Source organism: Diadema antillarum, unplaced genomic scaffold (genome assembly GCF_040938485.1).
Source record: "Diadema antillarum isolate AM-2024a unplaced genomic scaffold, OU_Dant_1.0 scf00000142, whole genome shotgun sequence".
Taxonomy (NCBI): Eukaryota; Metazoa; Echinodermata; class Echinoidea; order Diadematoida; family Diadematidae; genus Diadema; species Diadema antillarum.
The window spans coordinates 582,442-597,594 of NW_027271031.1; the positions used below are offsets into that span (position 1 = coordinate 582,442).

At 37.9% G+C, this 15,153-nt stretch overlaps 1 protein-coding gene across 1 annotated transcript in view; it reads left to right on the forward strand.

The window, feature by feature from the left end:
• LOC139721374 (von Willebrand factor D and EGF domain-containing protein-like) overlaps positions 1 to 13,706 on the forward strand; it is a 140,239-nt gene extending 126,533 nt beyond the window's left edge. Inside the window, exons 27-32 of the mRNA XM_071632688.1 lie at positions 3,140 to 3,235; positions 4,717 to 4,812; positions 6,493 to 6,588; positions 7,135 to 7,230; positions 13,001 to 13,115; positions 13,635 to 13,706. Coding sequence (XP_071488789.1) covers positions 3,140 to 3,235; positions 4,717 to 4,812; positions 6,493 to 6,588; positions 7,135 to 7,230; positions 13,001 to 13,115; positions 13,635 to 13,665 — 530 coding nt within the window. The 3' untranslated portion in view covers positions 13,666 to 13,706. The remainder of the gene's footprint in view (positions 1 to 3,139; positions 3,236 to 4,716; positions 4,813 to 6,492; positions 6,589 to 7,134; positions 7,231 to 13,000; positions 13,116 to 13,634) is intronic.
• The last annotated feature ends 1,447 nt before the right edge of the window (positions 13,707 to 15,153 follow it).

Here is a 15,153-nt window from a genome sequence, read left to right on the forward strand (position 1 = left end):
AAATATCGAACCTTATTTCATTTTTCGGATTACCGAACCTTCGGAATAATGAACTGTAACTTATGATATACCCGACGTTTTTGCATTTGTTTGTGAAATGTGTATGTGTGTCTCGTTTGCTCGGGGCAAACAAAAGACGTAACTAAAGAGGGGAACTTTATATTCCAAACATCTTTGACTCTTATGTCATTTCCACCTTCTCCATCGATCACTGTGTCACCTTCCAGTGACTCTCAAATGACTTTTTAACTCCTTGTGACTCTCACTTGATATCGGGTAGTTCACTCAATTCCTCGTGTCCTCTTGTGACTTCGAACACGTCTTTCCATTTTTTTATAGATATTTCGTTTTCTTCTATTTTAGTCATTTCAGTGCGATTCTTGGTAATTATTAGAAAACTATCCACATAGTAGCTTGCCCATTTATTACACCGCGATACAAACCGATTCAAGTTAGTTTTAAGACAAGACGTTGGAAGGATATTGTAAAGACCATGAGTATTGATCTTGATTCTACTCATTCTCTCAATTATGTTGGATGATTTTAATCTGAATTTCGAGGAAAATATGAGAGTGTGGGTTGACGGACCTCTTCTTTCATGACTCTTTTAAGTCTGGCAAACGGCGCTGTAACACCAAGAGTGAATTTGAAAGAGCAATGCCTTCATTTACGCTGAATACTCTCATTGTGTTTTGATTTTTGGAATGAGGACTTTTGCCTATATGATGTTTAGATAGAAATTGGTGAAAAATTTGCTTTCAGGGAAAAATTAATCTGAGTCTTCGAAGCACGTGCTCTTTCAGAGACAACACCTTGTTTCTCTAGTAATTATCCATTGATTTACAACATGGCAGAGCCGTTTTCCGTTGCTTGTTTGAGTGAAGTTACGTATAGTGGAGATTTAGAACTTACAGGTACATAAAGACGGCAGAGTTGCTCACGAAAATGAAGGGGGAGAGTAAAACTCATGTCGCATTAGTAAAAGGCAGCACAGAGGGTACTGGTGGGATGAAAAGAAGCACGAGGGACGGACATGAATGCAAAAACAAGAACGTGCTGCCGTGGCAACGTGAGCCCTCGGTCACGTTGGCGCCAAACTAAACGAGGAGCTTCCCCCCCCCCCCCCCCAAAAAAAAAAGGGATGCAACGGCTTCATGCTAGGTACTTCAGGCAGCAATGTAACAAAATCGATGAGAGAGGCGCTGTGTATTAGAAAGGGGCCTGTCTATTCCGAGAGGAATGAGCAACGTGCTCTGTACTATTGTTGTTGTTGATGATTTTGAACTCGTTGGCAATAAAGACTAATATTTGTGTATTTTCATTTTGTTGTTACAGCAGCTGCGTATAGGTTTGCTTTGGTGTAGATGTAAAAAGATTATTTGGGATTTTTAGAACTTTCTTGTGGCATAATTGCTTTCTCTTTTTTTTTCTTCTCTTCCGTCCCTTATTATTCTGCTCTTTTTTATTGCGGAAATAATAACTATGAAACATAAGTTGTTGTTGTTGTTGTTGTTGTTCACATTGTTTTCATCCTGCAAAGAACATAATATGAGCTTTTAAAGAGAGAGAGAGAGAAGAAGAAGAATGGTTCATATTAGCTGCTGTTAGCAGACCAAGGGATAAACAATACTGACTTTCAGGGTAGGGGAATACAAGTACAGATTTACGTGGAGGTGAAGCCATATCTCTCCCTCTCTCTCCATAGATCTACTTTATGGATATAAATATCTTTATGCATCCATCTATTTGTCAATTTTTGTCTGTCTTCCTGTTCTTATATCTGTCTACAGAGATCTACTCTTCTATATGGTATATTTTATTTCTTCTGCTTTCTAGAGTTCTTGTCTTTCTCTACATGTATTTTTACATCCATTGGTTAGTTCGGAGTTATTCCCATTAGGTGTAATTCTTGTCTATTCTCATCATTATAAGTACCAATGAAGTCCTAAGTATTTGGTCAATTAAGGTTACCTTATTTGTTTTTGTTTTTGTTTTACTGTCAGTAGTCTAGTATTATGCTCATACTCTCAGAAAACGAAAGGCGTTAAAGGACAAGTTCACCTTCATAAACATAAGGATTGAGAAAATGCAACAATATTAGTAGAACACATCAGTGAAAGTTTGAGGAAAATTGGACAATCGATGCAAAAGTTATGAATTTTTTAAATTTTTGTGTTGGAACCGCTGGATGAGAAGACTACTACAGCTTGTGAGTCATATGCGTACAACAGTATAAAGAAAATATAGAAGAAAATTCAACATATTTTCACTTTTTTCGCATAATAAAAGAGCAATTGACTTGCCTCTTTCTAAAGGCAGGGGGAATAATATTACCCATAACATTTATCGGTAACGAGTCAGGGGAATGTGTACTTTTTTCAAAAGATGGAATTTTGTGAAATTCTCTTTATATTTTCCTTATATTGTTGTACGCATGTGACATCTAGGTTATTCATACACTGCAGTAGTCTTCTCATCCAGCGGGTACTGCACAAAAACTTCAAAAATTCATAACTTTTGAACGGATTGTCTGATTTTCCTCAAACTTTCAATGATGTGTTCTACTAATATTGCTACATTCTCTCAATCCTTATGTTTATGAAGGTGAACTTGTCCTTTAAGAACGTTAAGAAAAGTGATTTGAGATCAAACATATCATTACGTCGTACACGTATTCTGAAAGAAAGTTAGAAGGAAGCAGAAGGTCAGGTACAAAATAATGATACGACGGTTTGATCAATTAAAAGTTGGTAAACTCATCATTTTATGGGTTGTTAAATTTTGCTGGATACCACGTGACTGCCTCGTCATTTGTTCAGTGCTTGTCTTTTTTTTTTTCTTTTTTGTGCCAAAAGAAAGTCCTTCATTTCCAAATATCCTCACCCTCTTATCTTCGTTGAGATAATGTAGTAGTGATAATGATAAGGATGAGATAAATCATCTCGTTATAACCACGTGGACAGAATTATTTTTCCTTATACAATCATGAAACTTGACTTTGGTCATTTAGATTTACTTGGTGTTTTGATTACATCTTTAAATATTAGAGAGTGTACTTGTTTTTATAACCGCCTCTTCATGCGTATAGCTACGTACAATTATTTGGGCAAATTTTATCTTTACCTTCGTCTCGGAACAGCAACATGCTCACCCATGTGTCGCAATGGAGGTACGTGCGTTCGGCCCGGTGTGTGCGCGTGTCCGCGCGGGTTTCAAGGCCAGTACTGTCAAAGAGGTAGGTGTATGTCGGGACGTCTGCTTACAGAGATAATGATTATACTTGTAAAAATAATACTGATATGTTTTTAGATAAGGTATGTGTTTATATATGATATATGTCTATGTGTGTTTGTGTGTGTACGTGGGTATGACCACTGTTTATTATTGTTGCTATTGTTAAAGGAATATGGTAATTCGGAAGCTTTAGTGTTATGGTTTCCTGTTATCATAGACACTGTCTTGCAACAAAATGTTTGTAAATTTTGAACATGTGATTGTCCTTGAGAATCCTAGCTATGCTCTGTATAAACATGATGTTAATCATTAGCCAGTTATCATCAAGGAAATTATATAGAGATGAATTAACAGAATGATAATGAATAGAAAAAAAAATATGAAGTAAATCTGAGCCATAAACTGCTAAGAATGTTAGATAATCGAATGGAAAAATAAAATTTGAGATTCATTCCTAAATCGAAAAGATTGAAAGCTTAGCATGAATTTTCGTTTGCGAATGAATTTTATGCATTCGAAGCGGATGTCTCTCGGATTTACTTCACGTGTTCCCCGCGCGAATATGTCTATTTCTGTGTCGTGAAAAAAAAAAAGTGATCTGTTTTGACTAATGTCTCGCTTTTCAAAGGCACGTTTTCTGATCAATGCCGTCACGAAAAGTGTGTTCAGACTCATTTCTGAGATGTATAGGGACATCTCGCTATTCCTCGCGGGAGAGATATTCCATTAATATCTGTCTCACCGGGGACTATCTTTGATCGCTGGTGATTGATACAATTGTTTTATCTTGATATTTTATACTTTTGAAGAACAAATTATACATTCAACTCCCCTCTGTATGAAGATGCTCATTCCTCACTCACCTCCGCATAATTGTATATCTTTCCTTTCTCTCATTCTCTCACTTTCTTCCTCTCCCTCTCTTTCTTGTCCGTCTCCCTTAGTTTTTCTCTCTGTCACTCTATCTATCTATCTATCTATCTCTACCTATCTCTATATATCTGTCTATCTATCACCTATCTATCTATATCTATCTATCTATCTATCTATCTGTCTCTATCTATCATCTATCTATCATCTATCTATCTATCTATCTACATGTATATCTATCTATCTATATCTATCTGCATCTGTTTTTATCTTCTGTCTATCTAGCTATCTAGCTATCATCTATCTATCTATCTATCTATCTATCTATCTATCTATCATCTATCTATCTATTTATCTCTATCTATCCATCTATCTATCTATCTATCTATCTGTCTATCTATCTATCTATCTATCTATCTATCTATCTTTCTATCTATCTATCTATCTATATCTGTCTCTGTCTATCTATCTAATGTATTGATACGTCCGTCCTAGCTCTTGTTTACGTATGTGTTTATAAACCCTCTGTCTGTCTCTGTCTATAATCATCGTCTGTCGATGTATTTTATGATTTCTTAATTGTTGTCTTTCCTATACACATCTGTTACCCAGCCATGTGTGCCTTATCGTGTCGGAATGGAGGAACATGTGTGAGGAAAGACATGTGCTCCTGTCCAAAAGGTTACACGGGGAGAAGATGCGAGAGAGGTGAGAAAATTCAAGTGGTTCAACCATGTGATATGCATCTTTATCAAATGATTGGCCGAGAGCTGTCACGTGACCAGTCTTTTATATTTCCTAAAGGGCCCAACTGTACTTTCGACCGGACGTTATTATACTAATTACCGGTACTAACGACCGCTCGTAGGCGCTCAGCGGCATTGCTTGTGTATTATAAATACAAATGTTTGTGTGTGCAGTTCAGTTAGCCTGAGACTGGTGCTGGCGTGCGAGTTTTGCGAACTGGCTGCCACGGAATCCGAATCCTGTCATCATTTCATAAAACAAGTGCTGCACATTATTTGGTAGAATATTAGAGAAATTATCCACCCTCAATAACTTTTGAACAATCACACGAGGCGAATTCTGACTGTTCAAAATTCAAAACGAGGTGAAAAATTATTGTAGGCTGGATATTTTTTCATAGCACCTTATGTGAATTTATATTTGTATAATATTGTAGGTTATATCATATATTATATAACAATTTAGAATACATCATTACAGCTGTAAAAGGGCATGGTGATATTTAGAATGATACATAAGTCATGGCAAGAAGAGTATGTGTGCTAGGTCATTCAACTGAGAAATGACTGTATCAAACTGTACATTCCCAAGTAAAAGAAATAATAACGAGTTAGTGAAGTGTTATCCCTTTAAATGCCTCATCGGTCATCAACGATGTATGCGATGAGGTGTCGGTGTAATTTGCAGTATCGCCTATCAACCTTTTCATTCAAGTACGATGACTTTTCAAGAGACCTCCTTTCACTATGTGTTTTACTTTCATTAGTGCTCATTATTTTTATTTATGGCTTTAAGTCATAATAACAGTCTATCATTAAAGATTTATGGGATTGAGTGTCAATGTAAACCGCAGGTTCCCCATCAAGTACTTTTTGTTTTTATTAAAGTGTGATGACTATTCACGAGACCTTCTTTCACCATGCGTTTTTACTTTCATTGGCGTCCATTTGATATGATTATAGCAGTCTGTCATAAGCGATTTATCCGATGGAGTGTCGATGTCAATCACAGTTTCGCCTATCCTTTTTTTCAATGCAAGTGACGCTTGTGATGAAAATTCCAATTTCCTCTTTTACAATGCACTTTTACTTATATTAGTGAACATTCTATTTGACTTTAGTCGCAATAAAAGTACATTTTACTTTCTATATTTATGAGCTACGCTTTCCATATCCATGTAAAAGTGTGAGAGATGCTGCTGCAAACTTTTTTTTTTTTTAGTCTTCGTTTAGACCCGATCAATTCATGCGAGAATTACGGTTTTGAATATGTATGATATGTATATTCATTTATCCATTTACTTCATTCATACATTAATTCATTCATATAATCATAAATTCACACAAATAATATACTTTAAAACCTGCTTTTTTTCTATAAATTGACTGAGTATACATAATTGTATAAGCCGCTGTGCTGTAGTGGAATTAATTGTCCGCCTTTCACTTTTGATTATGATAATGTCCTTTGGACGTGCCTGATGTCGACAGTGTAGCCAGCAATCAGCCTCAGTGGAAAAAAAAAAAGGGATATTATTTTCTTGTTAGTTTCCATGAGCAAACAAATGAGCTTAAGCATTGACTAAAAGGCATGTCATGACTATAGTATTCCTACTTCATGACGTTTCTGCCCTGTTTGCAGCAACGTGTGAGCCGAGGTGTCAAAATGGCGGCCGTTGCGTTTCCCCCGGAAGATGTTCTTGCCCTTCCGGTTACAGGGGTCGCAAGTGTCACAAAGGTTAGTGGTGATAAGTAGTTCGTCTTATGTGAATTGTTCTTGAAGTTTACTCTGGCTTCGTCTCCTTGTCTGTCTGTCTGTTTCTCTTTATCCCTCTCTTTTTCTCTTTCCCTCTCTCTCTTGCTTTCTTTCCTTCTCTCTTTCTACACTAACATATCCATCCATTGCTTACAACAAAATTAGCAACCCCGTTTGTTTGTTTGTTTGTTTGTTTGTTTGTTTGTTTAATTTTGAAAAGTGTCAAATGTGGAACATTGATTATAATTATAACGGAATAAGTTGTTGTTTTTTATTCGTTTCGGACCGAAAGTGTAACGCGACCCAGAATTATCTCTAAAAAAAGTGTTCCACGAGATAGGAAGAGCTTGCTTCCAAAAGGCGCTAAATCCATTGAAAAAACGATGGATTTAGCACCTTTTGGAATCAAGCTCTTCATACACACACACACACACACATGTGTATATATATATATATATATATATATATATATATATATATTTATCTATATGTATATACATTTTTCCCCCTCTCCGTCTCTTCTTGTAGCAATATGTCCATCTGGTTGTCGGAATGGCGGCGAGTGTGTCCAACCAAACGTGTGCATGTGTAAGCCAGGTTACACCGGTTCCAGCTGTCAAACGCGTAAGTCAAATTTCGTATCAATCGCGCACCCCCCCCCCCCCCCCCCTCCGCAGGGAAGGCACCCACAAGAATAGAAAATGAATTGAAAAAAATTGAAAGCGCTAGTCTCAAACTACAAGAATGTTGATACTAATGAAAGAGGATTGTTGGATGGTATTCTCATTGTATAACTTGAGATGAATCATACTTTAAAGATTGGTAGGGGGATATAAGCGCTGTGCTTGAACTCGGGATAAAAAGATTAAAAGATATACATGTACCTAGAAACGTACATTGACAATGACAATGAATGATTCATCATATTATTTGATATTGTTTGATATGCTTTTATTTCAGGGTTTTTTTCTCCAAAAACCTGCCAAATGCAATAACATAGATACAAAGTATGCAAGGGAAGAAGAAGATTCGAAACAATCTGGGAAGTTTACGTCCACAACATCAGTGATTAGGTCAACACTGCAGCTCCTAGTATCACAACGTGATTTAGGACAGTAGCGATGTTGAAAACTAGAATCAAAATCAGTGAGATGAGAGAAAACAGTATCACCTGCATTTGAGCCTAGCTTGACGAGGTCGAGAACACAACGAATCGGAGATTCATATATAAGCATGTTTATCTTGGTAAGAAGTCCAGACGAATTGTTTGTTCCGAATCAAGGAGGGACCAAAATATAGCCGCTTTTTGATACAATGAAAGTTTGCATCTCGTAGAGAGGGTCTGATGTCTTAGTGTCTCAGTCGGGTGCACGTCACGAGACCGACACCCACGAATCATACAGCCCACCAGTCATACAGCCCATGAGTCATACAGCTCACAAGTTATACAGCTCACGAGTCATACAGCCCATGGGTTCGACACTAAGTAAACAAGGGCCACGAGACCGACACATTGAGCCCTGTTTTGTATCTGTCGAACTCGTTGGCTGTTTTTACTTAGTGTCGAACTCATGGGCTGTATGACTCGTGAGCTGTATGACTCATGGACCTGTTTTCAATGTTGAACTCATGGGCTGTATGACTCGTGGGTGTCGGTCTCGTGGGATGACCCCTCTCAGTCGGTGATTAGAGAAAGCCATTATCTGGTTGACGATAATCACATGTGTGCGCACGTTGTCATGGCTTCTTGCCACATGGATCCCGAAACGTTTAATGTGGATGATAAGTTTGCATTAAGAATAATAAATTAAATATCCATCAGAATCCCGTACATAGGCAGAGGTTATAGTGAGTTTTTCTTGACTAATACGACTATACTATACCATTAAGCTCATTGTCAGTACCTTGGCTGAAGAAAAAAAAAACTCTGCCTTCATCAGTAAATGAACGATAACAATCACAAGGAAGCTCAAGCTGTTTCTTCACCTATTTTTACTTCGCGTTTTTGAACAAAATTATGATCAGTTTGCAGGCCTTTTTTTCTTTCTGTGTCTTCATTTTTTTTAAATCAGGACCATGCATATTCTTGAAGAATGCATCTTCACTTTGCTCTTAATGAGGTAGATAATATGGCCACGTTTAATCTCTTGGCCTAATTTCACCCTTTAAAATTCCATGCTGGACGCGTACCGCCTCTTCAACTCGTCGTCTAGCATTTCCATAGTTTGTCCGACTACATGTAAAGCCAGAGCGTTTGGCGTTTTCTGTCAAATGAAAAGAATTGTTTGCTGAGCAAATCATCCGAACATTTTTTTTTCCGCAGTTTATCATACACTACTTGATGGTCTAAGATAATCCATTACTCCATCTAAGCGGATTACAGCGAATTCTTCCACTGGTATCATCGCCCTTATTCATCACACATTAAGACCATCCAGTTCTCAAATGTCGTACTGACAACATGGTGGATTAATAGTCATTTTTTTCTTTCGTTCATGCCATAAACTAGTATTTCGGTCAAGCACAATAGCCATAATTCTGTAAGAATGTTTGCCGAGGTTTTTAGATAGCTCACATCAGCTTTTTGACTAGCCTCGAGGAAAAGTTCAGAATTACTTCCTGCCTACTCCGGTACTCGACTGGAGACAATAACTGTTTTCGTCAAAAATCGTCCATGAATTCACCACATTTTATTTGCGTGTTCCCTTAAAACCAAGGGCAACACAAAGGCACGCACATGCACTCGCACGCGCACGCACAGACACACAGACACAGACACACACACACACACACACACACACACACACACACACATTCCAAAGGATGATATCAAATTACCTTTTTGGTGCAGTTTTATCCGGGGTAGGATATTCTCGCAATATTGATGGATGATTTTTAAACTTGTGCGATGTCGCCTTCGGTGAATTTGCCTGTATTCTATCTTTGTGTGTGTGTGTGTCTGTGTGTGTGTGTGTGTGTGTGTGTGTGTATGTGTGTGTTTCTGTCTCTCTTCATTGGAGTTCTCTGATGGGAGTGTGCCTGTGTCTGTGCGTAGAGGGAGGGGGGGGGGGGGGAGAGATGAAGATTCCAAAGCCTTCTTTTCCATGTCCGACTCTGACGAGTTAGACAGTTGCTTTGTGTACGAAAGTCAACTTAGACATAAAGTGGCGTTGTTCTGAAAGCGAACAGAATCTAGAGCAGTCGTCTCATTTTACTATCTATACTCTCAACTTGATACCAAATATCGACGTGTCATCGTGGTTTGGCAAGACCTTTGGCGAAGCTTCGTGGTCTCTTCTTGCAACCTATTCTGGCTACACTTTCTACTCTTTATCGAAATTAGAGATCTTCACATTTGTAGACATCATGAGGGCAACTTAATTAAAGATATATTCAAGGTTATGTTCTTACGACATAGTGATAATGACGGTATAATGTTGTTGGCACGCATTCCTTCTCTCTTCCCCTTTCCAGTTCTATCTCTGGTGCTTTGTCCTTTTTGTGCGTCTTTTTGTCCCCGCCGAACGAGTTCGAGCAGGGGACTATGAAACGGGCTCCGTACGTGTGTGTGTCCGTGTGTCCGTGTGTCCGTCCGTCCGTGCGTCCGTGTGTGATCAAAATGTTCAAAATGCTACTCCTTCGCCATTTCTAACCCGATTTTGATTCTGTTTGCTTTATATGATAGCACTACATGGGAGCTTTGAAATTTCTATACAGAATTTCAGTTGTGACCTTTGACCTTGACCTTTGACCTATATTGTACATTTTGCTTCAAAATGCTACTCCTTCGCCATTTCTAACCCGATTTTGATTCCGTTTGCTTTAAATATATGATGGCACTAGGTGAGGGCTTCAAAACTTCTACACAGAATTTTGACCTTTGACTTCTTTGACCTTTGACCTTGATTTTTTACCTATATTGTACATTGCCTACAAAATGCTACTCCTTCGCCATTTCTAACCCGATTTCAATTTCGTTTGCTTTATGTGATGGCACTAGGTGAGGGCTTCAAAACTTCTACACAGAATTTTGACCTTTGACTTCTTTGACCTTTGACCTTGATTTTTTACCTATATTGTACATTTTGCTACAAAATGCTACTCCTTCGCCATTTGTAACCCGATTTCAATTCTGTTTGCTTTAAGTGATGGCACTAGGTGAGGGCTTTAAAACTTCTACATAGAATTTTGACCTCTGACTTCTTTGACCTTTGACCTTGATCTTTTTACCTATATTGTACATTTTGCTACTAAATGCTACTTCCGGCGGGGACATATATTACGCACCGCGTAATTTCTGCTTTTCCTTGTTTCCTCTATAACTGTGTGCTTTTGAGTGTGAGTGTGTGTGTGTTTGTTTGTGCGTGCGTGTATATATGTGTGTACTTCTTTGTTCTTTTGTGTGTTCCAATTATTATAATATCATATTTGTACTTCTAATCCTTATGAGAGGCCCTACAATCCCTACATCCATACAAGCTTGAATTTTATACGGTCAATTCTCTTCCAATATCAAAAAGATTGTGTTCAAAACCTCGATACAAGTTCTGAACTTGCTTATTTCTTCCTTTCCTCTTTCAAATTGATGGGCATGTTTTTGTATAACATTGATACTGTGTAATCATTGTATTTGAAATGATTTAGGTGCTATTGGGAATCATTTTTCATTTGAACTGAATTGAATCAATTTGAATTAAATTGAATTGATTTCATTTGATTCTAATTGAATTGGATTGAAAAGTTAGTGTAAACAAAATGAGATGGAGATGTTAGCACCTCACAACTTTTCTATTGGAGTGTGTCTTCATTGATATTTGGTCAGTGCTGCAGCAACCAGAACTTATGAGGGCGCAATTAATTAATCGAACTGACATGACGTGATCATAATCACTATTACTGACAACAACAACTACAACAAAAGACGTAACTATGTGATTTAAGTTTGTGTAATATATCTGGCTTTTTTGTAATTTTTCGTTCTTTTGATTGTGTGGTGTGTGGTGGTGTTTTTTTTTTGTATGTGAGTGTTTGTGTTTTGTTTTTCATTGTATCGACTTCAACATGGAGGGCAGTTTGGTCTTTGAAAGTAATTACGAAAGTGATGATAACCCGTGGTCATATGAGTTACTTCTTTGTGGAAGACACACTTACAAAGCAGGGCGCGATTTCATTTGTATAGTTCTGCAGCAAAGAATAAATGTGTTACAGAGCCATTCCTTAGTGCAGAATTGATAGGACCTATAAGTTACAGTGTCTGTGATTGAGTTCTTATAGCGTATCTTTGCAACCAATGAAACCGATCTTGTATTTAGTATCATAATCATTGTTGGATCGGTAAATTAAGACCCTTGTGAAAGCTATATTGTAATCAATATCAGACTGGGCAATCCTTGGGAATGGAAGCCAACAGGCAAGTGTAAATGAATAAGCTGTACGATTTAGTTCCTGTTGCGCAAGTGGTTATCTTTCAATCTTAGGATTGATATTGATATAATATTGACCGGCCTTGAGGGGGATACGACATTTATTGCCCGAACTAGAATTGTAATGCTCGAGTCGAAGACGAGGGTAATACTATTCTAGTGAGGGCAATAAATGTCGTATCCCCCGAAAGTAGACAGTCCATATTATTATTATTTCCCATTTTCAGGCATTTGAGGCATCTTCGAGCAGTTGCTTTTAAATCATTTCAATGTAAACTTCCCGATTTACGGTAACAAAATCCACTCGGCGTCAGGTTGAACCCTACACCACTGCTCTCAACTACACCCACATGCCTGCACACAACCCTATGCACAATTCAGGTACGCCGCGCGCTCACACAGTCGCAGCTTTTTTTACGTGCTAACGTATGGGAATTTGCCCTTCATCGCGAAACCTTTCCACATGTAAACCCGGATGAAGGATGATGCCCACTAATATTGCCCGCTGGAAACTGGTCGTTTCCCGACCGATCAAAATACCAACTACTATTGCCCGGCAAAACGACCTTTTATGGGTAATAATCACTGTTAGCTCACATGATCAAAGAAGTCACAAATGTATAATGTGCTGTCGGGCTTGCCAGGGAATGATTTTATGAGGGGTCAACTACCGTATGTTAACTTTAGTATCATAAAAAGCCCTGACAAAACACCGCCAATAAAAGTTCCAAGAATTTGAAAGAAAGAAGAAGTGATTTTTGTCATAACTGTTCATGGAAATTAGTTGAATTTAGTGAGGTTATAATATCACAATTTTCTCATAAGTTACAACGTTGAACATCCCAATCTGTCAGTAATGTCAGCAGTATTATCAAATATGGAACTTCTTATGTCTTTTTTGTGTGTAGCTTAACCTTGTCTGTTTGATACGCTAATCACATGTTCGTGCTGTTCGTTCTTCAAATACGCAGCTGTGTGCAAGAACCCGTGCTTCTACGGAGGAAGGTGTGTCAAGCCGGGCAAGTGTGCCTGTCGAAAGGGCTACCGAGGTAATCAATGCCAGCACCACCGGTTATCGCGCACGAGGTGAGTAACTACGTAATTTTTGTGGTATAATAAATAGTAGACGCTCGAAGATTTGCGGGACTTTTGAACGGAAGATGTTGGGTTTGGATAGCGTCCACTTGTATTACTCAATATGTTGCTATTGACCGGGGATTTGTGGGTTGGTAAATGTTATCGCCGAGTTATAAAACACAAGGTGCACGCCATGCGCATCATAACCCATCGTGGACCCATCGTGTTACTTCGTGAAAATGCCGATTAATGTAGACCTATACAATCCTTGTGCGGTGTTTTTTTTTTTTTTACTTTTATTACTTCCACACCAAAGCACAACTGAAATGCTTACTTTGATTTACCCATATTGCAGTGTGCATTAAAACATGGCTGATTTCTTGTTTGCAGTCTTTTTAACTATGTTCTTATGCAATGGCGATATACATTGTATTTAAACGTGCTCATCATGATAGATGTAAGCACCTTTTATTTATTTGTTTCTTCCTTTCCTTCTTCCATCTTCCATCTTCCACTTTTTCCATGCAGGTTTAGACGGCGAGTAGAGGATCAAGTATAGGATCGTCTACTTCAAACAGAAGACTGAACGCTGTGCATAATGACGTCATCCAAAGCTCTATATATTTTGCAATCTCGTTACAATTATTGATGTAACAAGACTTGATGCTTTCGCTGTGTTAAGTTATTTGATATCACTTTGGCTTTTATCATAATGATTATTCTCATCATGACTTCAGTTTGGGGAGATTTTTTTTTCTCCCCCTCGGATTGGAAGAATATTGTCTTGACTGTTTGTACTTTTTCGACTTGAACTAAAACAATTAAGCTGTGTGTGCCTTCTTGTCCCTGGAGTGTGTATTATGTTTTGTAATTTGTACGTTTTCGTGATGCTTGGACCTTTATACGCACAATGTGGGTGCTGCTTCGGACATTTATTTTCTGACGAATCATTAATGTAAACTACATGTGCCTTCTTCTTGGACCTTCAGCAAGATAGGTCATCATGTTAATGGGCTCAATAATATCTCTTCTCTGTGTTTACATTAATTTTGAAAACGATGTTTATCTTTATCCTGCATTGTGAGTACACGCGGTAGCTCTTATACGCGTTGCGACTACATTTACGTCAAACATATTCATTACGGTGATTTCTTATATTTGCTTGACAAACATTGAAGATTTGCTTATCTCTTAAGTTACGATATTCTTCTTTTAACCTGGATTTTTTGTTGGAACTTTTAAACCCTTCTTTATATGCCACTATTCGTTAAATCCCCCTGTAGTTTCCGTTCCGTTTTTACTTTTGAAGGTAGCGTACAAATTCCGTTATAGTTCACTTTTGTGATAAGTTTGTCTTAAAGACTGTAGCTTCCAGCTGCATGCTTTGCTTTGAGTGTTCTCAAAGTCATTCTCAAGATTTTCTGTGAGTGGCATGAGTAGAGACTAGACTTTAGTCATGTAGTCATTACATCCGATGTCATCGTAACGCCACAAACTATTTTAATATCATCTTAAACTCTCATTCTATAACGTTCGTTTTAAGAAATTGGAGGTGATTGGGTGCATTATTGTATGGACGCGTCCAATGTGCACCGCTAATCATCCAACATGGCAACATGGTTGCCTTAACTTCGAGAAGCCTCAAATGATGAAGGCATTGATATGAACATGAATCTAGTTACATTGTAGAAATTAGAGGAGGTCAAATGTTAAACCGTTGTACAAGCGGCATGGAAGCTTTTAGAGACGACATCTTTTGTTTCTAAAAATCGGATAGAACTCAGTTGCCACCGTACGGTACCGATCTTTGTCTTATCTCTGTCTTCATTGTTGACACCATACAATCAAAATGTCATAGAATTATCATGGATGGGATAGTGATCTACAGGCTCTAGAATGGACTTCTATTATTTTTCCTAATGTAATTCCAGACAGGGATAGATCATTTAATAGTACAGTTGTAGTAGTGATTGTATGTGAGTGTAAAGTGCTTTCTCTTGAGAGAAGAAAGTATTCACTCTGGTACAATCGACTTGAAATGCCTACG